Source organism: Diadema antillarum, unplaced genomic scaffold, assembly GCF_040938485.1.
Source record: "Diadema antillarum isolate AM-2024a unplaced genomic scaffold, OU_Dant_1.0 seq00000561_RagTag, whole genome shotgun sequence".
NCBI classification, from domain to species: domain Eukaryota; kingdom Metazoa; phylum Echinodermata; class Echinoidea; order Diadematoida; family Diadematidae; genus Diadema; species Diadema antillarum.
The window spans coordinates 1457674-1482108 of NW_027271500.1; the positions used below are offsets into that span (position 1 = coordinate 1457674).

Sequence of the window (24435 nt, forward strand, 5' to 3'; positions counted from 1 at the left end):
CAGAAAATTACGTTTCTTATTGTTATTTTCAAACAACGTTTGCTATTTGAATTGAAAAAAACAACAACATTTTTTCACTACATATCGTCTGGTTTTGGTCGAGACCTAACTTCAGGTTTTAAATATCTTTTGGGTGAGAAAATTAGAAATCCCTAACGAAATATTAAAGAGCATGTTATTCCAAGAAGGATTCAAGTTTTTGTGAAAAAAAAAAACTCTTGAAATGGCCGGGATAAAACAGAGCAGCCATATAATGTAAAAAGGATTCTGTCAACTACAACTCTCTATAGATCTATTAAAAAAGAGGGTGCAGGACAAAAGACTTCGTTAACAACTAGGGGTGTTTTGTAAAAAAAAGAAATACCGTTAAACTCGTAATATTTTACTCTTTCTAATCAGACTAACTTATATATGAACTGGATTTCCCCTTAAAGTGTCGAGAACATTTAACTTGAAAACTAGCACAATTCTACTTGTATGTAAAACAAGCTGTAATCTTACTCTTATGACAGATTAGGGCACCGTTTGATAAAAGTTGCCAGTTATGACATCTTGTTAGTCTCTAATAATTTCAATAAAACCATGGGTTCTGCTTGATTGATAAGCTCGAGTCACCGACTTGTTACCATGGACCTGCTTTGATCGACCTACAACGATTGGTAATTGTGTGGAACTGACAGCTTGTCAGGACTGACTTCATAAAACCGTGTCCGGATCCTATCAGAAATTATGGCTTTATGTCGAAGGGTCCCTCGCTAATGTTAAGGAAATATGAATTGCAGTGAAATCAACTCTCCTTTTCTTATGTTTATCTTCTAATGTGTTATAACGGTAGAAAATGACAAGCCAAAAGAGTAAATGATGACAGTGTAAGAGAAAGGTGCATCTTCTGATATGGTGTTATGAACTTATGGAAAAATTACAAAGGGTGGTATCTCTTTCGGGGGGCGGGGAGGGAGGGTTGTCCAGTAGGTATCAGGAGAGGGCGGGGGTGGGGGTCGGGGTATGGTTATGGGGGGGGGGGGGGGGTAGTAATGCGGGTGGTAGTTCTCCGGGGGGTAGTTCTCCGGGGGGTAGTTCTCCGGGTGGTAGTTATCCTGGGGGTAGTTATCCGGGGGGTAGTTACCCAGGGGGTAGTTCTCCGGGGGTAGTTATCCAGGGGGTAGTTATCCGGGTGGTAGTTATCTGGGGGGTAGCTATCCGGGGGGTAGTCATCCAGGGGGTAGTTACCCAGGGGGTAGTTATCCGGGGGGTAGATGACCTAAGGGTAATTGCCCTTGGGGGTAGTTGCCCTAGGAGGGTAGATGACCGGGTGGTAGTTGGCCTAGGGGGTAATGGCCCTGGAGGGTGATTGCCCTAGGAGGGTAGTTGTCCGGGGGGTTGTTGCCCAGGGGGTAAGTGCCCGGATACGCTACTATACATCAAGAGATGATACATACATGAAACACAAAAATTTGTATACGTTCTGATATAATGCAACTGCTGGTTTGTTAGTTAGTTAGTTTGTTTGTTTGTCTGTTTTGAATTACCATGGTCTTTGTTGGGGGAAAGATGAAGAAAAGTAGTAGACGGTGTATCACTCTCAAATCCGGATGATTGCGATAAGTGTGTATCCCTGCCCTTTCTATACAGGTAAACGATTTAAGCTTGGTATGCTATTATAAAAGCCTGCATGTGTCACGCAGAAGAACTGATTCCGCGATCACTTTTAACCTTTCATAAAATTCACGTTTTAAGATAGTAACGACAGCTTGTAGGAGATAGAGTAAGTTAGCGTCCCTGACTGTGGTTCTGAAGACAAAAGGGGACTGAAAAATTCTTTTGCAAATTAGCAGACATAATGCCGATCCTCCAACACTGTTACTCCATTCCGTCACTGATTCTGCTATCAATGGCGACGAAAGAATACTGGTTGCGTGATTATCCACCCCTTGATAGCAGGAAGTTTACCTTTCATTGTTTAAGGCTTCGTTGATGCGGGGTTTATTCGGATACAAGGCGTGAACAGTGTCGTCCGAGTTCTTTCATTCGAAATTCCTCAGAATACGCAATTCAATGGGCAATTAGCGCTGCTACTTCGCAAAGCTGTTAGCCAAATTCTTTGCAGACTTGACCTCTCACATGTCAGCTACACGCAATACACGACAAACAGCTATCATTCCACACATTCTGATCAAAAAACAAAACAAAATGAAAAAACACACTTTTGAGTAGCGACACAGCTTTCTGTCCCTTTCTCAATTAGGTCCTACTTCTAAAAAATACACAGATGACAAGAGTCAGAATATCCTCAAAAGGGAACACGACCTATTTGGGCATTAATAATGTTTGTCTTCCGATTTCTCTCCATGCCGTCACGGCCCAAACCATCATAAGAAATAGGGCAATAAGTTTTATTAACCAGGGAAATAATAGTACGCATTACATACATTTGGCGAATTATCACACGAATTGTCGACTTTATAAAAACGATAATACATTTAATTGACAACTTAGGCCCTACTATATCTCCAGAGATGAACTTTAAACAGCAAGTCACATACCAGGGAAAGAAAGTTATGATTATTTGAATGAATTCATTAATGAGGCCAATTAAAAACCGTTGTAAAAGTACACACTCGCATAAAGAGGTTTCAAGTTCGATATATGATCATTGTATTGGCTCATAGATAAAGTATCATAAATTTTGCGTGATCGTTCGATGGAATTATTTTTTTCAGCGCGATTTGTGCGTCACATCAATCACCACTTCATGAAATGGAGGGCATGTATAAAACGAAACTCGCTGGTCATGCAATCGATAGCCTTGGTCAGCTCACTATTATTGCGTAATATTCTAAAGCCCTCGCCGCTTGGCCGCCGACGCCGCCGCGCGCATCATGCTTTGTTTTGTCTTCAATGGGGTCAAGAGCAATGCCTCATTAGCATACACCCTAGCAACGGAGGCGGAGTCTCGATCGGGCAAGAACAATAGGTGCGAAACGCAACGCAACGCAAAGGCGAGCGTTCGAAAAAAATGTAACCGAAAAAAATTGTCTCAGAAAAACTGTGATTTGGGACACTTGTACTCATTCTTACACGCTGAAATTTTCTGTACAAACAGATAAAACATTGAGGAATCAAAATCCGTAATAAAAAATTTCGACCAGAGCAGTGCTTCCCCTTCATTTTCGGCTCATTACGGGAAAACTCCCCGTGCGACTTATGACTCATTTCGTCGGAGCGCCACACATTTATCAACGTAATTAGGTATATAATTTATATGGGAAGAGGAAGAGTTCTTCTTTCCTCACAACTAAGATTGCGCTCTCCATAGTTGAAAACTATGAAATAGTAGCCCTCCATATTTTTTTTTTTTAATAGGGACTATATAAAAATGTGCAGCGCGGGTGCCCACTTTTTTGTTTTTCCACTATAATGAGCCTAAAGTAAAAAAGAAAAATAAAATACGTCCAGTTTTACAAAAAGGACATAAACTAAAGACAAAGTATATATATCAATTGATTCACGAGTACAAAATTAATGACCGACGAAATTGTAAGCCTATATGTATATCTATTATACATTGGCAGAAGACTTTGCATTAACAATGCCATCTCGATTACCTTATATGCTCAAGCTGGTTAGTCAAAACATCGTGAGTGAACACGTGATGGTTGCACCTCAAATCACGGACTTCATCGCGGAAGTGGGTTACAACTGGTATGGTGCGCAGTGCCTCGTACAGGTCGGGATCTTGCGCCCTCAGTCGCCGAGCTGCTGCATAGCCGTCTACCAGAGTATTCTCCCCTCCCGTGCCGTCATGGTACAAGCAGTGCAGCACCGCTCCTCTGGTCAGATATAATTATGGCCGCGTTTATCAACTTTCCCCTGTTTAAACGGCTTTCGATAGCCCTTTCGATAGCCCTTTCGATAGCCCTTTCCAAAGCCCTTTCCAAAGCCCTTTCCAAAGCCCTGACTGCCTGTATACTATTAATGTGCCGCTTGTTTTCTAAGAAGGGACGGCGAAAAGCAATTACCATCATAAAGACATACCTTCCTTTAAGAGTGACGAGTCATGATGCAATGCCACATGAATCAATTGCCTTCCTATCCTGTGAGGCAGCTCCAATTTAGCACATACTTCAAATATTTCTGACTGGCGGCATGACACTTTGGCTGCGTTTATCAACTTTCCCCTATTTAAACGGCTTTCGATCGCCCTTTCCATAGCCCTTTAGAAACGGCTTTCAAAATAGTTGCGTTTATCAACTCTCTTCGCGAACACGATTTTTTAACTGGCCTGTCACTGCACAGCTGCATTGCGCTATTCGACCCGAGGAGAAGTACAAGTACTAAAGTACAAGACTACAAAGCCGTTTCAAAACAGCTTTGCGTTTATCAACTTCCAAAAGGCTTTTACAAACAGCTTTCTGAAAACCTCTTTAGGAAACCTGTTTGGATAGCCACAAATTTGAGGCTTTCGAAAAGGCTTTCCTAAAGGGCTTTCAAAACAGCTTTGCGTTTATCAACTCGTAAAAATTCCTTGAAAGCTGTTTGGATAACCTGTTTCTGCCGAGAAAGGAGAGTTGATAAACGCACCCTTTCGTAAGGCTTTCCTAAAGGGCTTTCAAAACAGCTTTGCGTTTATCAACTCGTAAAAATTCCTTGAAAGCTGTTTGGATAACCTGTTTCTGCCGAGAAAGGAGAGTTGATAAACGCACCCTTTCGTAAAGGCTTTCCTAAAGGGCTTTCAAAACAGCTTTGCGTTTATCAACTCGTAAAAATTCCTTGAAAGCTGTTTGGATAACCTGTTTCTGCCGAGAAAAGGAGTTGATAAACGCACCCTATGAGGGAACTAACAATGTTCTTTTTGAGATTTAAACAAACCAAACCTTAATTATCACAACTGTCAAAAACTCTTTCAGCTCTTTGCTTGCATAGATCGAACAAGAGAGTAACTTGTAAGAATAATGAGTAGATTTTACTTTATCACAATATCAATAGCCTAAAACCTTGTCTTAGACCCCGTTTACTGTGCGGGGCTGGGCCGAGCCGCGGCCGAGCCCAGCCTCAATCACGTCAATTGCGGGGCCGAGCCCCGCAATTTTGTCCGATTACACTGCCGGGCTCGGCCGCGATTTTAATTCAAACCTTTCAATATTTTGTCGTAGTGGCGTTCTGCTTGTAAACATTGTTGTTGTTGTTGTTTTGGTTTTAATGGCGTGTATCACTCACGATTGAGAATTTACGCCAAATTTGGTACAAACGCAACTTGGTATAGTCTGGTTTTTCAGACCCTTTGCCAACTGGATTCCGTGGCGACGAAGGCGCCGTTCGGGCAAAGGCCTTTGCCGAAGGAAAAATCGTATGCAGGACAAAACCACCTTAAACTATACAAGTTTTTGACGTTGAGGGGGTTAATATCCTGAATAACGAAAAAACACGGGCAGAGGGTTTGGAAGCCAGACTAAAATTGGCCGCGCATTTGGCCCAATTTGCATTTACACTGAGAAAAGGCCGGGCTCGGCCGCGGCCGAGACCACCTCCAGAGCGTGGCCAAATGAGCGGCTAATATTGGCCCCGCATTTGGCCTTTTGCGCGTTTACACTGAAATGAAGGCGGGCTCGGCCGCGGCCGAGCAGCGGCCGAGCCTCGCACTGTAAACGGGGTCTGAAGGGTTGGTTGGGGTTGACACTCTAAAAACATCCGGGTCAGAACTGACCAGGAAAGGGTCCATTAGGGTCACACCCCGTTCCGGGTCAAAGATGACTTGGAATTTGGTCATGAAGCAGGGGCGTCACCAGTTTTTTTTTTTTTCAAGGGGGGTGCGTTTTGACACTAAAATGTAGCGCGATTTTTTTGAACAGACATTTGGAATATAGGAAGCTCTCAATCCCCAGACTTTTAGTGTTTTTTGAGGGAAACCAAGCGGGAAAGGGCACCGTCGTAGCTAGGATTTCATCTTGGGGGATTGAGTATGCGAGGGAGCGAGCAAGGGGGGGGGGGCGTGTGTGGAAGTGCCTGTTGTTCCCCCCCCCCTCCATCTCACGGTGAGAATTTTTTGCATTTTGATGTTGTAAATGGTGCAATTTGATGCAGGTTTTTTGCGTGTTTTTATCGACTTGAAACAGTCCCACTTGTTTAAGGTAGCAGGTACATTTTGATGGAAATTGCTGTAGAACAATGTGCCTATAAATTATATCATTTCAATAAACTTCTTGTATTGATTCTTACACTGATTTCATGAACGCGACCGAGCCCGAGCAAGCGGAGCGAGCGAGGGGGGTGGGTGTGGGAGGGGGCCAACCCCCTCCCACGGTTAGAACTGAAATTGCATTTTGATGGTGCAATTTGATGCATGTTTTTGCTTGTTTTATTGACTTGAAACAGTCCCACTTGTTTAAGGTAGAAGTATATTTTGATGTAGATTATTATTGAACAATTTGCCTGTAAAATAGTATCATCCAAATAAACTTCCTGTTTTAATATTTACACTGAATTTCAAAAACGCGGCCAAGCAAGAGCGAGCGGAGTGAGCAAGGAGGAGGATGTGGGAGGGAGTGTCCCCCTCCCACGGTGAGCACTTTTTGCATTTTGATGTTATAATGGTGCAATTTGATGCATGTTTTTGCTTGTTTTATAGACTTGAAACAGTCCCACTTGTTTAAGGTAGAAGTATATTTTGATGTAGATTATTATTGAACACTTTTCCTGTAAAATAGTAGGATTTAAATAAATTTCTTTGTTAATTCTTACACTGATGTCATGAACGTGGAAGGGAGTTGTCCCCCTATAAATGGATTATGCCGGGAATGACAGGGCATTTAAACGTTATGCCATTCACCTGATGTTACTGACAGTAATTGCCAGCAGTTGCGCCGGGTGCGCCCCGCCCCTTTATTTTCAAAGCGAAAAAATATTGCTACAAACGGCAGTTTTGGGACTGTAAAATGCCAAATTGTCAAGCTCGCTCTCTTCGCTCGCTCGCATTTAAACGTTATGCCATTCACCTGATGTTACTGACAGTAATTGCCAGCAGTTGCGCCGGGTGCGCCCCGCCCCTTTATTTCCAAAGCGAAAAATATAGCTACAAACGGCAGTTTTTGGACTGTAAAATGTCAAAATTTTCAAGCTCGCTCGCTTCGCTCGCTCGCATTATGCCATTCTCGTGATGTTGCTGCCAGTAATTGCCGGCAGTTGTGCCCGGTGCGCCCCCTTCCATAAATTCCAAAGCGAAAAAATATAGCTACAAATGGCATTTCTTTTTACTGTAAAATGTCAAAATTTTCAAGCTCGCTCGCTCCGCTCGTTCGTATTTAATTGTTATGCAATTTTCCTGATGTTGCTGCCAGTAATTTGTCATTTTACACTGTCATTCCCGGCATAATCCATTTATAGGGGGACATTTATAGGGTTGCTGCCAGTAATTGCCAGCAGTTGCGCCCGGTGCGCCCCGCCCCTTTATTTTCAAAGCGAAAAAATATAGCTACAAACGGCAGTTTTGGGACTGTAAAATGCCAAATTGTCAAGCTCGCTCTCTTCGCTCGCTCGCATTTAAACGTTATGCCATTCACCTGATGTTACTGACAGTAATTGCCAGCAGTTGCGCCGGGTGCGCCCCGCCCCTTTATTTTCAAAGCGAAAAAATATAGCTACAAACGGCAGTTTTGGGACTGTAAAATGCCAAATTGTCAAGCTCGCTCTCTTCGCTCGCTCGCATTTAAACGTTATGCCATTCACCTGATGTTACTGACAGTAATTGCCAGCAGTTGCGCCGGGTGCGCCCCGCCCCTTTATTTCCAAAGCGAAAAATATAGCTACAAACGACAGTTTTTGGACTGTAAAATGTCAAAATTTTCAAGCTCGCTCGCTTCGCTCGCTCGCATTATGCCATTCTCGTGATGTTGCTGCCAGTAATTGCCGGCAGTTGTGCCCGGTGCGCCCCCTTCCTTTATTTCCAAAACGAAAAAATATAGCTACAAACGGCAGATTTGGGACTGTAAAATGTCAAAATGTTCAAGTTCGCTCTCTTCGCTCGCTCGCATTTAATCGTTATGCCATACTCCTGATGTTGCTGCCAGTAATTGCCGGCAGTTGCGTCCGGTGCGCCCCCCCCCCCCTTCCTTTATTTCGAAAGCGAAAAATATAGCTACAAACGGCAGTTTTTGGACTGTAAAATGTCAAAACTTTCAAGCTCGCTCTCTTTGTATGCTCGCATTTAATCGTTATGCCATTCACCTGATGTTGCTGACAGTAATTGCCAGCAGTTACGCCTGGTGCGCCCCGCCCCTTTATTTCCAAAGCGAAAAAATATAGCTACAAACGGCAGTTATTGGACTGTAAAATGTCAAAATTTTCAAGCTCAGTCGCTCTCTCGCATTTTAATCGTTATGCCATTCTCCTGATGTTGCTGCCAGTAATTGCCAGCAGTTGCGCCCGGTGCCCCCTCCCCCCCCCCCCATAAATTCCAAAGCGAAAAAATATAGCTACAAATGGCATTTCTTTTTACTGTAAAATGTCAAAATGTTCAAGCTCGCTCGCTCCGCTCGTTCGTATTTAATTGTTATGCAATTTTCCTGATGTTGCTGCCAGTAATTTGTCATTTTACACTGTCATTCCCGGCATAATCCATTTATAGGGGGACATTTATAGGGTTGCTGCCAGTAATTGCCAGCAGTTGCGCCCGGTGCGCCCCGCCCCTTTATTTTCAAAGCGAAAAAATATAGCTACAAACGGCAGTTTTGGGACTGTAAAATGCCAAATTGTCAAGCTCGCTCTCTTCGCTCGCTCGCATTTAAACGTTATGCCATTCACCTGATGTTACTGACAGTAATTGCCAGCAGTTGCGCCGGGTGCGCCCCGCCCCTTTATTTTCAAAGCGAAAAAATATAGCTACAAACGGCAGTTTTGGGACTGTAAAATGCCAAATTGTCAAGCTCGCTCTCTTCGCTCGCTCGCATTTAAACGTTATGCCATTCACCTGATGTTACTGACAGTAATTGCCAGCAGTTGCGCCGGGTGCGCCCCGCCCCTATATTTCCAAAGCGAAAAATATAGCTACAAACGGCAGTTTTTGGACTGTAAAATGTCAAAATTTTCAAGCTCGCTCGCTTCGCTCGCTCGCATTATGCCATTCTCGTGATGTTGCTGCCAGTAATTGCCGGCAGTTGTGCCCGGTGCGCCCCCTTCCTTTATTTCCAAAACGAAAAAATATAGCTACAAACGGCAGATTTGGGACTGTAATTCCAAAAACTGCCGTTTGTAGCTATATTTTTCGCTTTCGAAATAAAGGAATTGGGGGGGGGGGGGCGCACCGGACGCAACTGCTGGCAATTACTGGCAGCAACTTCAGGAGCACGGCATTACGACTAAATGCGTGCGAAGCGGAGCGAGCGAGCTTAAAATTTTTGACATTTTACAGTCCAAAAACTGCTGTTTGTAGCTATACTTTTTCGCTTTGGAAATTAAGGGGGGAGCCCGGTGCGCACCCCCCCCCCCCCTCTTCGATCCGCCACTGGTAGTCAAGGGTGTCGGTTTATGTTTATGATTGGGGGAGGTATGACCAGCGAGGTGGCGTCGAAGTAACCAAGCGGGGGAAGGATGTCCAAAATCTGCACTTTAGAGCATCCACTAATTTTGCGTGTTTGTTTGTGTGTGTGTATTACATACATGGAAAAGTTAGGAATTAGCCGTGGTCAAGTCTTTTTATTGGCAATGCAAGACATCTTTATATAGACTAGTATGTTACTATGTAAAGCAACACTGCAAAATCAATGATCTAGCTTTGATATAACGAAGCGTAAGGTACAAAGGTGTACTTTCTATAGACATCACAATTGCGCAACATTGCACCGACTCTTGTTGCCGTTCGGATGCTCTGAGTACACTGCGCACATCCTGCTTTTGGCAGAATGCCAACAAGGAATCACGCTGAATCACAATCTTTTGTCGGCTCCGAGCTTTTACTTGAACAATGTTTCACACTATTATACCTCTTGAATTATGGTTAAAAGAAATCATAGAAAAATATGTTATTTCTTGATCACCCTTTCAAAAGCAGTTTACTAACCCTTGAATTACCATTTTGGTAAGTCTTTTTTTTTTAACTAGCGGATGGGGGGGGGGCCCTCCCTCCGTAGTTACGCCACTGCTTTGGGGTGAAATAACTGGACAGATTTCTAACAAAAAAGCAAGAATTTCTTTTCATCGCGGGAATTATGATTATGTGGGGTTGGGCAAATGGTGCGCTTGCCTTCCAATATTTTTATAGGGGCAACATTTTTTTTTTCTTTCAAAAGCAAGAAAATCTTCTCATTTATTAATTATTAATTATAAATTATGGGGGGGGTAATATTATACTATGCTTGCTCCTCCAATATTTTTATGGGGGCAACTTTTTTTTCTGTCAAAACAAAAGGGTAAGAAGGAAATCTTCTCGTCTCTGGAATTATGGGGGGGGGGGGTGGGCAAAATGATATACTTACCCCTCCATTTTTTTTTTAATGAGGCTAAGGCTCGCACTTGGGCTGGCAATATGGATTGGTCAGAAGAACGTACAGAGACCATACATACTTTTAAGTAGCACACGTACATGCAAACGTGTACGTGCTCCTTACCATACGGATGTACAGTACGGTCGATGAATAGTAAACACTGTATAGAATACTATAGGAGATATGTATAAAATCAGTGCTGCTATAGAGCCAGGGGTGCTAATTGTTTTTGCCCACGAATTTGTTGTCCCTGGTGCAAAATTTAACAGAATGCAATAAAAAAGAATAATTATTTAGCGTCCGGCGTTGAGGTCGCTCGCAGACTGATTTTTTTTTTTTTTTTTTTTTAAAGAGGCTGAAGGGGGGTGCGTTCGCACCCAATGCACCCCCCCCCCCCCCTGGTGACGCCCATGTGAAGACCCGGAATGGGGTCATCCTGACCCAATTCATGACTCTGAATGGGGTCATGTCTGACCCCCATTCCTTGTCATTTCTGATCCGGAACGGAGTGTGACCCCAACGGACCCTTTCCGGGTCAGTTCTGACCCAGATGCTTTTAGATAGGATAAAAGAAGAATCAAGAAACTAGAATACGCTTTTAGAATTCTTTGTACTGCGATTGTTAATAAGACATTGCATGACCTCAAATAGAATATCCTATTTAAAGGACAAGTTCACCTTCATAAACATAAGGATTGAGAAAATGCAACAATATTAGTAGAACACATCAGTGAAAGTTTGAGGAAAATTGGACAATCGATGCAAAAGTTATGAATTTTTAAAATTCTTGTGTTGGAACCGCTGGATGAGGAGACTACTACAGCTTGTGAGTCATATGCGTACAACAGTATAAAGAAAATGTAAAAGAAAATTCAACACATTTTCACTTTTTTCGCATAATAAAAGAGCACTTGACTTGCCTCTTTCTAAAGGCAGGGGGAATAATATTACCCATAACATCTGTTGGTAACGAGTCAGGGGAATGTGTACTTTTTTCAAAAGATGGAATTTTGTGAAATTCTCTTTATATTTTCCTTATATTGTTGTACGCATGTGACATCTAAGTTATTCATACACTGCAGTAGTCTTCTCATCCAGCGGTTACTGCACAAAAACTTCAAAAATTCATAACTTTTGAACGGATTGTCTGATCTTCCTCAAACTTTCAATGATGTGTTCTACTAATATTGCCACATTCTCTCAATCCTTATGTTTATGAAGGTGAACTTGTCCTTTAACCAAGGCCTTATAATCCAAGTCCCGGTAAAATGGGTTGGAATCAGAGCTTTTATGCCGACAGAATATAATATATACTTCATCTTGCAAAGATAATAATGATAAACAAGCAGTATGTCTGAACCCTTTTTATCGATTATTTTTTCACCGACTATACGCGTTAAGCCGAGTGATGGCGCGATCCCGAAAACTGCTGCACCGAGAAGAAGAAGAAGAAGAAGAAGAAGAAGAAGAAGAAGAAGAAGAAGAAAAAGAAGAAGAAGAAGAAAAAAAAACTTTTTCCCGGTGCAGCAATTCAGGTAATATTTCCAGAATTTTGACCGGCTGCCGAACGGACTAGAACGAAATAAGGTCTATCATGTAGACTGTATAAAAACAAACAAACAAAACTTGCCATGTCTTTCGTTGTAATATAGTACTTGATAATCCACATAGGGTTTTATATTTTCGTCTCATAACAATTTTTCCCTACGCGCTCTGCGGTTCTGGAAACCCGTATAAAAAATGGAAAATAATTATGTCACTCTCGCTGGTTTGTCAAGTGGTATAATACACCTCTAAAAAGGCGATTATATCTACCGTATATTATTGTGTGTATTATATGTGCATGCATATTGGCCTACACATAGTGTTACACGCACTGTAAAATTGAATCAGGTATAACGGAAAACATAATATCTTACCCAGGGCTATACATGAAGTATGTTCCATCCGTGTGGTTTTGCAGACCCTTGGATGTGTGGCCCGTGTCCGCCACCGAGCCATCATTGTGGTACTGAAATACGCTCCCATAGAACGTATTCATGGGGTTACTGATGAGTTGTACAGCCTCCTGATGGTAAGAGCAGCATTTGGGAAACAAGGGCATATGCCATTGAGGTAATTCACCAACATAGATATTGTCACCTTATAGTATTCTTTTATTATGAGATCTTTTTGAGGTATGACTATTATTTTCGGTACTGAATAATATCACTCTAATAATTAATATTTGCATAAGCTCCTTTGTGGGGTTATTTTGTATGAGCTCCCCTGTGGAGACTTCCAATATGAGCTCCCTAGTGGAGACTTTATGAGCTCCCTCGTGGAGACGTTATGAGCTCCCTCTTGGAGACGTTATGAGCTCCCTCGTGGAGACATGCTATATCTAATATTCTTCTTTTAATACCTTTAAGATTTATTACTGTATGTTTGATTTACGTTAGTATTGTCTGGGCAAAGTATTTGTTATGCAGTGCCCCAATTTTTCTCTCTCCCTTCTTTTTTTAAAACACAACACAACAAATACCATAAAGCATGACTGCTATGTACAAGTAAAATCCCTTGGTCTAATTATCCAAGGCAACTATAAGACTCTGTCGGGCAAGCAAAAAGAATGGGACCCTGGCATGAAGACGGAGACATTATCTGTTGGAAAGCCCTGTCAAGTTTTACAAGTTAGCATAAAAATCCAATAAGGAAGTCGGAGATATAGGCTACACAAGTAATGGATACAATCTCTAGTATGATACAGTATAACATCTGAAAAGACTCATCATAAAAATGTTTCTGATATGATATTTTCTGACTTCGCCTCCCTCGGGTAAAAGGATATTGGGTGTTTAGAATAATGAGCAATAACAGCACTTTCATCGCAATATTCTGCACAATTAAACTGCTCTTGTGAATTCCAGCCGAGACGAAAATGAATAAAAGAGAAACAATCTGCGATCGACATGTTCGCTTTGTGTTTTGGACCTCGCTGGTACAGCCCTGTCGCGATTTTACAGCGACAGGGCTGTGTGTAGTACGGTTCCACGTGCTCCTGCAACAATCGCTCCCATATGGGATACTTGCACCCTATGATACGCCAAACATAGATTCTACCCACAAAAATAAACCTAACCCTAATTCTAATCCTCACATCAAATTAAACCTAAAACCCTATAACCCTAAGTCTTTATTGGAAAAAAGACCGGAGTAATTGTCACGAAAGCAAGTCGTGTCACCACCTGCTGCACAATTACATTGTATTTACACCCAAGTTTCCGCGGCTAGCAAACAATAATAATATAATCGTCGGAAACGTGCAGCCAGGGACAAGGGCCGAATGAAGAGGCGAAACGAAACTGACATCGTTTTGATCACTTTAGATACAGCATAAATCGTTTTGTGTCTGATGAGTAAGCGTGGGTCCATGTTAATAGCGTCTTCTTGAATCTTGAGCCTGTTTCCCTTTGATTAAACTGGTTCATTAAACTTCATGATACTGGTTTTTATATGCATTATAGATAACACAGATAATATTTTCAGTTGTACACTACAATGACTTGAACTAGGCCCTTATACATTCTGCCGTCTTCAAGGTCATTGAATTACAGATGACGCTGATTTTATGTGTGTGAAGAAACAAACAAGCAAACAAAAATCGGAATTCGATCTTCGCGTCTTGGTCATGACACCTAAGCTGGATCATTTTTGTCCTGCTCCATCTTTCTGTTTCAGAATCTTAACAAATATCTCACTTGCTCCTCATAACAATACATTTCTCTTTCATTATACCTCTGTACTTTCTTTGCTGGCCTCGAGGCCAGAGACGAACGTGAATCCGTAGACGTGCAGATTCTCCAGGCATTTACGAAGGCCGCCGCGACTGGCGCTGCGCAGCTCGTCGATGTGAACATCCTGGGGCGGATTGGCGGTGATGATGTCTCGGTCCCAGTACAGTGGTTGGAGCAGGTCAGCCCCATCACTGGAGCTCTGACCTGGGGCATTGGCGAGCAACCACTGCATGGAGTAGGTGGTCAAGTGGCCATCGGGCCCTGTATGTGTAACAGTCGAACGAATAAATCGAGAGAACAAAAATCGGCAAAAATTAACCAATAGGCGGTTAACACTGCAATTACAATTTATAGCACGCTGCAAGCTGTGGGGGAAGTACATTTCAAGCGTCAAAACCACCTCTCCTGTGCTCTAGTAAGAAACAGTCTCTGTTTTTTTCCTTTTTCATCATAACGCATATTCAGGGATATCTACTATTCCTTGAGAATCGGATCATTGCACACACAAAAAAGTTTACAATCATATAAACAGCAAACGGTTTTCCCATCATAGTTCATGTTTATGATATGATATATCATATCAGATTTTATTGTATGCGCATGCAGTGGAGGATGTACATGAGTGTGGCCAAGCTATGATAGGGAGAGAAAACCCGGGAGAAAAACAAGCACAATTCGAAGAATATTTTGTAAGGGATCTAATAGTAATCTGTGGCAGAAACAAACAGTCTTACATGTCAGATAGAGTTTTTCTTTATCCAGAGTCACTTCTGTCGGTTTGATGTCTGTTGGTAGGGCAAAAATGTTGACAAGGTTTTGGTTGCACGTGTGTTCATAACATTCAGGGCACCTAGTTTCCGTGAAGGGAGATAAAAAAGGAGATAAAGAAAAAGAGATACAGAGAAATTTAAATGGTAACTGGCTGACCAGCTCAATCTGAATTATCGGTTTGCCATCATCATAATTACTATCAGTATTATTTTCTTCATCGTCACGATTATGCTGATACTGCTGGTTATAAAGGTGGATTCTATGTCATCATAATCATAATTGGCATTATCAGCTTGAAAGTCCACTTTTCTTGAGGTGATGATTTTTTTTTTACCTTGTAATAGTGAGGTGCTATTTGCTGACCGAAACAGAATTCATGTTAAAGGGATCGTATAGTGTTGGTTGAGACCTAATTTCAGGTTTCTAACGTTTTTTGGCGAGATAATGAGAAACCTCATATGAAATATGAAAGGGCATGTAATTCCATGAGGAATTCAACGTTTATTTGATGAAAATTGGTTTTGAAATGGCTGAGATATTCTATCAAAGTGTGGGACCTACACTTTATTATGATCGCTTTGTTTTGCTTTGTTTTTTTGATATTTCAGTCATTCCAAACCCGATTTTCATCAAATAAACTTTGAATTCCTGTTAAAATGGTATGCTCTGTACTACTTCATAAGTGTTTTCTTGGTATCTCGCAAAAAGTTAAAAGCCCAATTCTCATCTCCACCAATACTGTCCCATCCCTTTAAAGGACAAATTCACCTTCATAAACATAAGGATTGAGAAAATGCAACAATATTAATAGAACACATCAGTGAAAGTTTGAGGAAAATTGGACAATCGATGCAAAAGTTATGAATTTTTTGAATTTTTGTGTTGGAACCGCTGGATGAGGAGACTACTACAGCTTGTGAGTCATATGCGTACAACAATATAAAGAAAATGTAAAAGAAATTCAACATATTTTCACTTTTTTCGCATGGTAAAAGAGCACTTGACTTGCCTCTTTCTAAAGGCAGGGGGAATAATATTACCCATAACATTTGTCGGTAACGAGTCAGGGGAATGTGTACTTTTTTCAAAAGATGGAATTTTGTGAAATTCTCTTTATATTTTCCTTATATTGTTGTACGCATGTGACATCTAAGTTATTCATACACTGCAGTAGTCTTCTCATCCAGCGGGTACTGCACAAAAACTTCAAAAATTCATAACTTTTGAACGGATTGTCTGATTTTCCTCAAACTTTCAATGATGTGTTCTAATAATATTGCTACATTCTCTCAATCCTTATGTTTATGAAGGTGAACTTGTCCTTTAAAGTGAGTGCATATGCTACATATAATGGAGAAGATACCCTGCTTCGTGCAGCAAGTAAAAAAAGAGTGAAATGAACAGAGAAACTTAAACTGATAAGGGTAATCTTTTAAATTTCTCATGACATTGATGTAAAGCTGCATAGCTTACTACTCCTACTTTTCTAGCAGGTTGTTTTATACGTTGTTCCAAGAGGTTAGGTTGTAGCTAGGTTACATGCACCTTACCTACAATGATCTCTTAGCCACATGTAGCTGAATTTGAAAGTCTTGCAATCAACAGTGATGGACAGGTGATCCCCTCTCTGCTGGACATCAGCCACTGGCTGTGCGTCTGCTGCTGAGGAAAGGTGTCGACAGAGGGGAGCAGGCACCAGTCTCGTTGATGGAGTGAGTTGACGGGAAAGATGCCTGATTCCATGGGTCTGTTTCAAGTTGTATCCTGTATGCATGATGCAAATAAGAACGTTTAAAGACTAATTACCATCATTCTGAGACTCTATAACACACTATCTTCTATTCTCTCAATCAATCACCCTTTTTCTTCTTCTCAGAAAACTGAATGCAAGGGAAAGATGGTAAATGGACTTTAAGCTTGAAACGGTTCAAAACGGTACAGGCATTGTCATGCTATCAAGCTTGATTTTCTTTCCGCACAGTGTCTGCACAAGACACCAGCTGCCACTAGGGATTAAAGAACGTTCTCTAGCCCATTATACCTCGTGATGTATACATGATTTTCAACTTTCTTCTCTCTCTTTACTACATTTTTTTAACCCTCCATCCCCCCCCCCCCAAAAAAAAAAAAAACCACCCAACCCACTGTATAGGTCCTACTACAAGGAGTTTCCATGTGTTGGCATCTCCACAATCAGATGCATAACTTACATCACACATACTGAAGACCCCACTATCCTTTCATCCGCAGGAAGTGGCAACATATAGGGCAACGGCTCGACCGCACATTATACCGTTTACAGAAAGCGCGGGGCGCATAAGGCCAGATAACAACGCTGCCTTGGCCCAACGTTGCAACGTTGCCGTCGCGACGGCCAAAATCACGGGCCAACGTCATATTTTTGACGTTGTGCCAACATACACGCAGGACGTTCTGCCAACAATCGTCCAACCCAGCATTCAAAGATGAAATGTGGTGAATATAACGTTGGTCTGACTATACACAAACGTCGGTTCAACGTCAGGTCACTGTTGCGCCAATGTCTATGCCCAAACATGACGTTGGTCCAACGTCATGTTTCTGGCGTTGTACCAATTGCACATTCATGATGTTAGACCAACGTTGGGCCAACGCAGCATTCAAAGTGGAAAACGGTTGATATAAAGATGGTTTGGCATTGTACCAACGTTGGTCCAACGACAGGCTTTAATTGTTGGGCCAATGTTGGCCCGACGGCCAAAACGACGTTTGGTCAACGTCACGCTTTTGACGTTGTGCCAACATTCGCATGACCGTAGACCAATATTGGGCGGACGCAACATTCAAAGTGGAAAAGTGGTAACGTTGGTCTGACATTGTACCAAGGTCGGTAAACGTCAGGTTCTCACTGTTGATCCAATGTTGTCCCGACGGCCAAAATGACGTTGGGCCATCGTCATATTTCTGACGTTGTGGCAACTCACACGCGTGACGTTGGGCCAACATTAGGCCAACGCAGCATTTAAAAATGGTTGATATAAAGTTGGTCTGACATTGTACCAACGTTGTCCAACGTCGGGCTTTAACTGTTGGGACAATATGTTGGCCCGACGGCCAAAATGACGTCGGGCCAACGTCATGTTTTGGAGTTGTGCCAATATACACGCATTCAAGTTGGATTAACATTGGACCATCGCAGCATTCAAAGTGGAAATATGGTTGACAGCCCGGATACGGGTTGACATCATGTTGATCTGACAATGTACCTACGTAAGTCCAACGTCAGACTTTTGCTGTTGGGCCAATGTTGGCCCGACGGATCATTTAAAGTTGAAGAATGATTGATATAACATTGGTGTGACATTGTCCCAACGTTGGCCAAACGTCAAGCGTTGACTGTTGGGCCAATGCCGCCCCCAGGTTGGATAGTCGATCAATATCTACCTTTCATCCGTGACAAAAGTAAGACAATATTTCCCAATGTTGTGCCAACCTTTGCTTCCCGACTGCAACCACACCAATAATCGCCAACGTTCGCCCAACGTGGGATACTTGATCATTATCCACCTTTCATCGGTGACAAGTAATGGTGGCCTAAGATTGTGCCAACTGTAGCTTACTGACTGCAGCCGTGCCAATCATCGCCAACATTAGCCCAATATCGGTCAAGATCCCCCTTCATCAGTGACAAAAATAAGACAGTGACCCAATGTTGTGCCAATGTTACAAATGTAGCTTACTGCTTGCGACCGTGGTGATAATCGCCTACGTTGGCCCAATGTCGGCTGGCTAACCAATATCTACCTTAGATTAATTAAAAAAGTAAGACAATGGGCCAATGTTGTGCCAGCGTTCCCTTACCAACTGCGATCATGCCGACCATCGCCAATGTTGGCCCAACGTAGAATAGCCAACCAATATCCATCTTCCATCAATGACAAAAGTAAGATGGTAGTCCAACTTTACGTTGTGCCGACGTTAGCGTACAGACTGTGAGAAAACAACAGTTGCCAACGTTGCCCCAATGTAGGATTGTCAACCAATATCCATCTTGCATCACCGACAAAGTAAGACAGTGGCCCAACGCTGTGCCAGCGTTAGCTTAGTTAGCTTAGTAGAGAACAGTGTGTACTATACAGTCCCTGTCTTTAATTTGCTTTACAGATGACTGAGGGGCAGGCTTACTTGAGTGTTGATGAGATATCGAAGTTTTGATGATACTGCTAGTGATGCCCAGTCGACGAAACCATGGCAACAGATTCCGAGAACTTGATTGGCTGAGTTGGCACCCTCTGGTAGCCAGTGCCGGCCACATGGTCAGACTTTGGATTCCGTTCAAATGGCTTCAAGCCGGAAGTCTGGAGAAAGGTTATAATCAGGTCTCCACCAGAGAAAAAAAATGTTTAGTATAATTATCATGTAATACATTAATTCAGTTGACTACCCCACGTCATCATTACTTTCATCACTTGCAACTTTTGCTTACAATGATTTCAAAATTAGGCCTATATGATGACGGATTCTCCCTTATTTTCATTTAGGTTTATACCCGATGTACAAAGCTTATGTCTCGTAATTATGTTACAATACTTATGAATTTATGTATGAATTATACACGTAAGGTGATCATTGCTTAATTGTTACAATTAAACGATGCAGATACAATTTTTTCATAATGATCTAATTAAAAACAAACAAACATGGAATCACATTTTTTTTTAAGTGTGCAACTCAATGTGAGACTTGTAAGGTGATCATGTCATTTAATTTTCATAATTATGTGATCATGGCCGATATCACATTTTGCTGGATACACATTAACCTTTCTAATCACATAGATTTCATATTATGTTAACTTTTGATGAATCTTATACCATTCTGTGCTAGTGTGTGTGTGTGTGTGTGTGTGTTTATTTTAATCTTCCTCTATATTTCATTTAATTTCATTTATTAAGTTTCCACACAAATCATACAGTGTTGTGTTTACAACATCCATCCATGACAATGTAAAGTAACACATAAATCATAAGTTATAAGTTCATTATATACAAATAGCATTTACATGGCACAAAATCAATTAAATATAGAAGCCAACCTGAACTTAAGAATTATATCATATAAAGAGGCTCGTCTTTTTCGGCAAAGACAAAACAGCTCAAGTGATGTTTGGCTTACGAAGTAACAAAATTGGTGATTATAGTAGGATAATGTTCATCCCTCAATATATCTCGATTTTTTTCCATTTACCCTCTAACACAAATGACGTGATAATGCCTGATATACATTTTAAATCTACCCCTCTTAACTTATTTAGAAGGGAAAAGTAATCGTTTGGGGGGCGTGTTTGCGCGTTTAGATACTAATTCATATCCTATTGATTTTATCTTGTGTGTAAGAGTTGAAATGACGGATGCTCTCGAAAATAAGTACATGTACACTGTACATGCATCAGTTGCTTCTGTTGTCCCCATCCACTTTGTCTTATTCTCTGATTTCACGTACCAGGTAGTGATTTTACAAGTGCGTCCAGTCATAATCTAGGACTCTATCTTTTAGTGTGATTGTGTCCTTCAATTTGCACATAGTGAAAATCTGTAGTGAAAAACTAGAGCAAAAAGCAAATAAACTACACCAAAATGATTCTTAAATCTTTATTGACATGAGTTCTCGTCGAAAAAGAGGAATTTGCTAGTACAATGTACTATACTTTGGAATCAAGGCCGAATCAAGTTTCTATTTTGTCATGACTTTGTTTATTGTACCACAGTCGATAGACACACACGCATACATACACACACGTTATACACTTGATAGATGAGGGAAGGTACATTGATACTGACGTACTGAGAATACAAAGGAACTATGGGGAAGAAATTTAATGCCAATTTTTTCTCTTGCGAAAAGTCCATACGCTGGGGACGTGGTTCTAAACCTGGACCTACACTTATTGTATGTAACTCCATGATCAAACTTTGACGCTTCCATTCTCACGTCATCTTGGTACAGCGGATTAGAATCTGGTTTCAATGATATTCAGTTCAATTCATTAATTTCCATTCTTTTTTTTTTCAACAAAACATAGAACACAATAAATTAGGTACCATATCATAAGCATATGATACATTCGAGAGTGCAAACGATAAATGATAGTTAACAGATAAAGATATACATGCATACCGCAAAATACAAAGTTATGTTTCAGCTGAGAAAAAAAAAGAACTGAGAGGTCCACTGAAAAGCATGCTTGTATACTGTGAGCCACTCATAAGGTTCTCATGAAAATACCTATTTGCAAATACTTAGTACAAAAATTATTTACGCCAAGATGGAACAAAACAGGAGAAACACAACAACATCACATGGCACTGATGGTATACCATTGAAAGGAATGAGGCAAAACAGAATAAATGGAAAGAAAGAAAAAACAGAGAATGCCTACACACGCTGAACAAGGGAACCGGAAGAGGGAATTGAGGAGATGCTTCAGACAGCTGGTGGCTGCACGCAGCTGAGCAAGGATTAGATGACGTATTTCATTATATAATAATGAATTCATTGATTGATTGGTTATAGATGAACCCTGAAGTTGATGAGACCTAGCTAATAAATAAAGAAGTTCTCAGAGAGAATTAAACTGAAAGAATTTCAACTTGCGCTGTAAAAAAAATTCAAAGATGGAGAATTGTTTTTATTTTACAGCTTAATAGTAGAGCTGGGCCCCGTTTCATAAAACTTGTTATCTGTGACAAGTTGTGATAGTTGTTATAAGCTACTGAAATCCTTACATCTGATTGGCCGAGAGCAAATTTGTCATAGAAATGTGGCAGTTGTCACTGATGACAAGTTTTATGAAACGGGACCCAGATAAGCCGAAAAATTGTGCAAAATTTGACTAAAGCATGCAACTTTCACCAGTGTTAGTATACATGCTATAAGATTCATCTTAAGATCGGGAGGTAAGTCTGAATTGACCTCTGATGACCTCCAGAGGTCAATGACCTCAAAATTTCAGAAAATTGATATTTTGCGTCATTTAGTAATGTTAAACATGGTAATGATGTACTAAAAACTAATTTTTGTTACAGTGGAATTGTCTTCATGTTCCACAGAGCCCTGACAGGTTTTTACCTTTGACTCCCATGACCTCCTGAGGTCAATGACCTCAAGATATCAGAATATTGATATTTTGCGTCATTGGTTAATGATAAACACGGCAATGGTGTACTAAAAAACTCATTTTTGTTACAGTGGAATTGCCTCAATGTTCCACAGAGCATTGACAGGTTTCTACCTTTGACCTCTGATTGACCTTCAGAGGTCAATGACTTCAAAATCGCAGAATATTGATATTTGGTGCAGTTGTTTGATGATAAACATGATAACGATGTCCTAAAAATTCATTTATGTTACAACTGAATCGTTTTCCTATTCCTTTGATCAAACGAAATCATTTATATGTCTCTGCCTTTGACCTTTGAGGACTGTGACAGGTCAATGACCTCAAAATATCAGAATATTGATATTTGATGTATATTCAGTGGTAAACGGTATACCCGGTGTGCAATCATGCATTATGCTATTAGCATTTATGCTACAATAGAAGTGTCTTCTCATTCCACAGAACATTGGTCATAACCTTGCGTATATCCAACTTTGACCTCTCAGGACATATGGAAGGTCACTGACCTTATAGAATATCAGAATTTGTATAGGCTTACATATATTGATGTTTGGCTTCATTGGTTTAATCCTAAATGTTTAATCATGTACAAATCACGCCTTGACGTTATAATCAAAGAATGTAGGCCTGGGCATATTCCACAGATCATTGGTTCATAGTAATAGGTCTCAGGAATGTGAGCGGTCAATTACTTCAGAAATGAAGCTTACGTGTCTTCAGGGATGGCAGTGACATCAAATATAAAATGTATGTTTGGGTTAGTTGTGCAGACTAGCTTACATGAAATCATGTGCAATAATATCCAATTTGCACTGGACAAAGTTTGTACGCTGAAATATGGAAGGTGGGGAGGGGAGTACCATATTTTGGCTTGATGCTTATGAATAGTTTGTGAACAGTGTGATGCGCCTTGAACAAGGCTATTACCAATAAAGAGGTCCGCAGCAAGTTATCGCTCTCTGATCAAGACATGGCTTCCCAATCGTGGTCTTTTGCAACATTGTTGTGATGGTTTCGGTGCGATCTGCCAGGAATGGAGCGGAACATTTTGATTGTCATGATGTGGTGATTGGGTTGAGTCGTGACAAATGGCATATGGCAAAGTCCCTTGAACTGGATGAAAGGGTGAAAGATGCTAATCAGAAAACAACAGGCCCACCTCATCGGGTGTACGTCACAAGTCAAACAACCCAAGAGTCATACAGCCCTGAGTTACACAGTCCACGAGTCATACATCCCGTGACCTAAACACTATATAGGTGAACAAGGTCCATGAACTCGGCATCAATAGGCCCACAAGCTGTGCGGTCCGCGAGCTCGACACTAGGCAAATATGGCCGTTAGATCTCGACACTCGAGGAAAACAAGGCCCACGAGATTAATATTACATCATAGAGCTTAATCTATTCAGTGTAGGTCTCGTGGACCTTTTCCCCCCATGTGTCGGACTCTTATGAGCCTGGTTTGCCTATTTATATAGTGTCAAGCTAATGGGCAATGTTACCTAGTTTCGAGCAGGTGGGCGTGTGTTGGTCATTGTCAAGCTCGTAGGCTGTATGGTTCCGACGAATGACTCATGGTCCAGGGCATACAGTGACGTCATGGACCATCTGGAAAACGACATACTGTGAGGCCTAACATGCATTCCACATGAAGCAACCCTGTGTCTTGCAACTTGCTGTTGCCATCCGAGACCTATCCAGGGAAAAGACAAACATTCGTGGACAAACCATGGAGAAAGCAGATTTTGCAAAACATTTTGGAGTCTACCCCCATAGGAAGCTCGACTGGAATCACATCGGCCACAACAGCTTAAAAGGGCTATTCACTTCAACCATGGACCCTAACCTGTGGCCGCAGCAGCTTAAAAGAGCTATATACTTCAACCATGGACCCCAACCTGTGGTAAGGTCCATGCTTCAACCAAAGACTCTCTCCAGACGAAAGTCAGATCATAAAGTTCGGGTGCTTTGATACTCCACCCTGCTCAGAACTGTCCTGGAATATGGATGCATCATCTGGGATCCCTTCACCCAGGTAAACATCATGAAGATTGGACTGATTCAGAAAAGATGTACACTCTTCATCTGCAATGACCATCCCTGCAAGAAAGTAGAGCACAGGCAAATTCAGTGATGCTGCAAGAACTCAATTAAAGGAAAACCAAATCCAAAGAGTAATGTGGATTGCGTGAAAGCAGCAACATTATAGTAGAACACATCAGTGAAAGTTTGAGGAAAATCGGACAATCGAT

The 24435-nt window shown here is 41.4% G+C and overlaps 1 protein-coding gene across 1 annotated transcript in view; it reads right to left on the reverse strand.

Annotated features, from left to right (window-relative positions):
* The window catches only part of LOC139734996 (trimethyllysine dioxygenase, mitochondrial-like), a 35367-nt gene extending 16441 nt beyond the window's left edge, over positions 1 to 18926 (reverse strand). The window contains exons 1-6 of the mRNA XM_071645770.1: positions 18863 to 18926; positions 16573 to 16786; positions 14986 to 15101; positions 14253 to 14512; positions 12395 to 12543; positions 3606 to 3830 (exon numbers count right to left, since the gene is read on the reverse strand). Coding sequence (XP_071501871.1) covers positions 3606 to 3830; positions 12395 to 12543; positions 14253 to 14512; positions 14986 to 15101; positions 16573 to 16786; positions 18863 to 18926 — 1028 coding nt within the window. The remainder of the gene's footprint in view (positions 1 to 3605; positions 3831 to 12394; positions 12544 to 14252; positions 14513 to 14985; positions 15102 to 16572; positions 16787 to 18862) is intronic.
* Positions 18927 to 24435: the final 5509 nt, after the last annotated feature.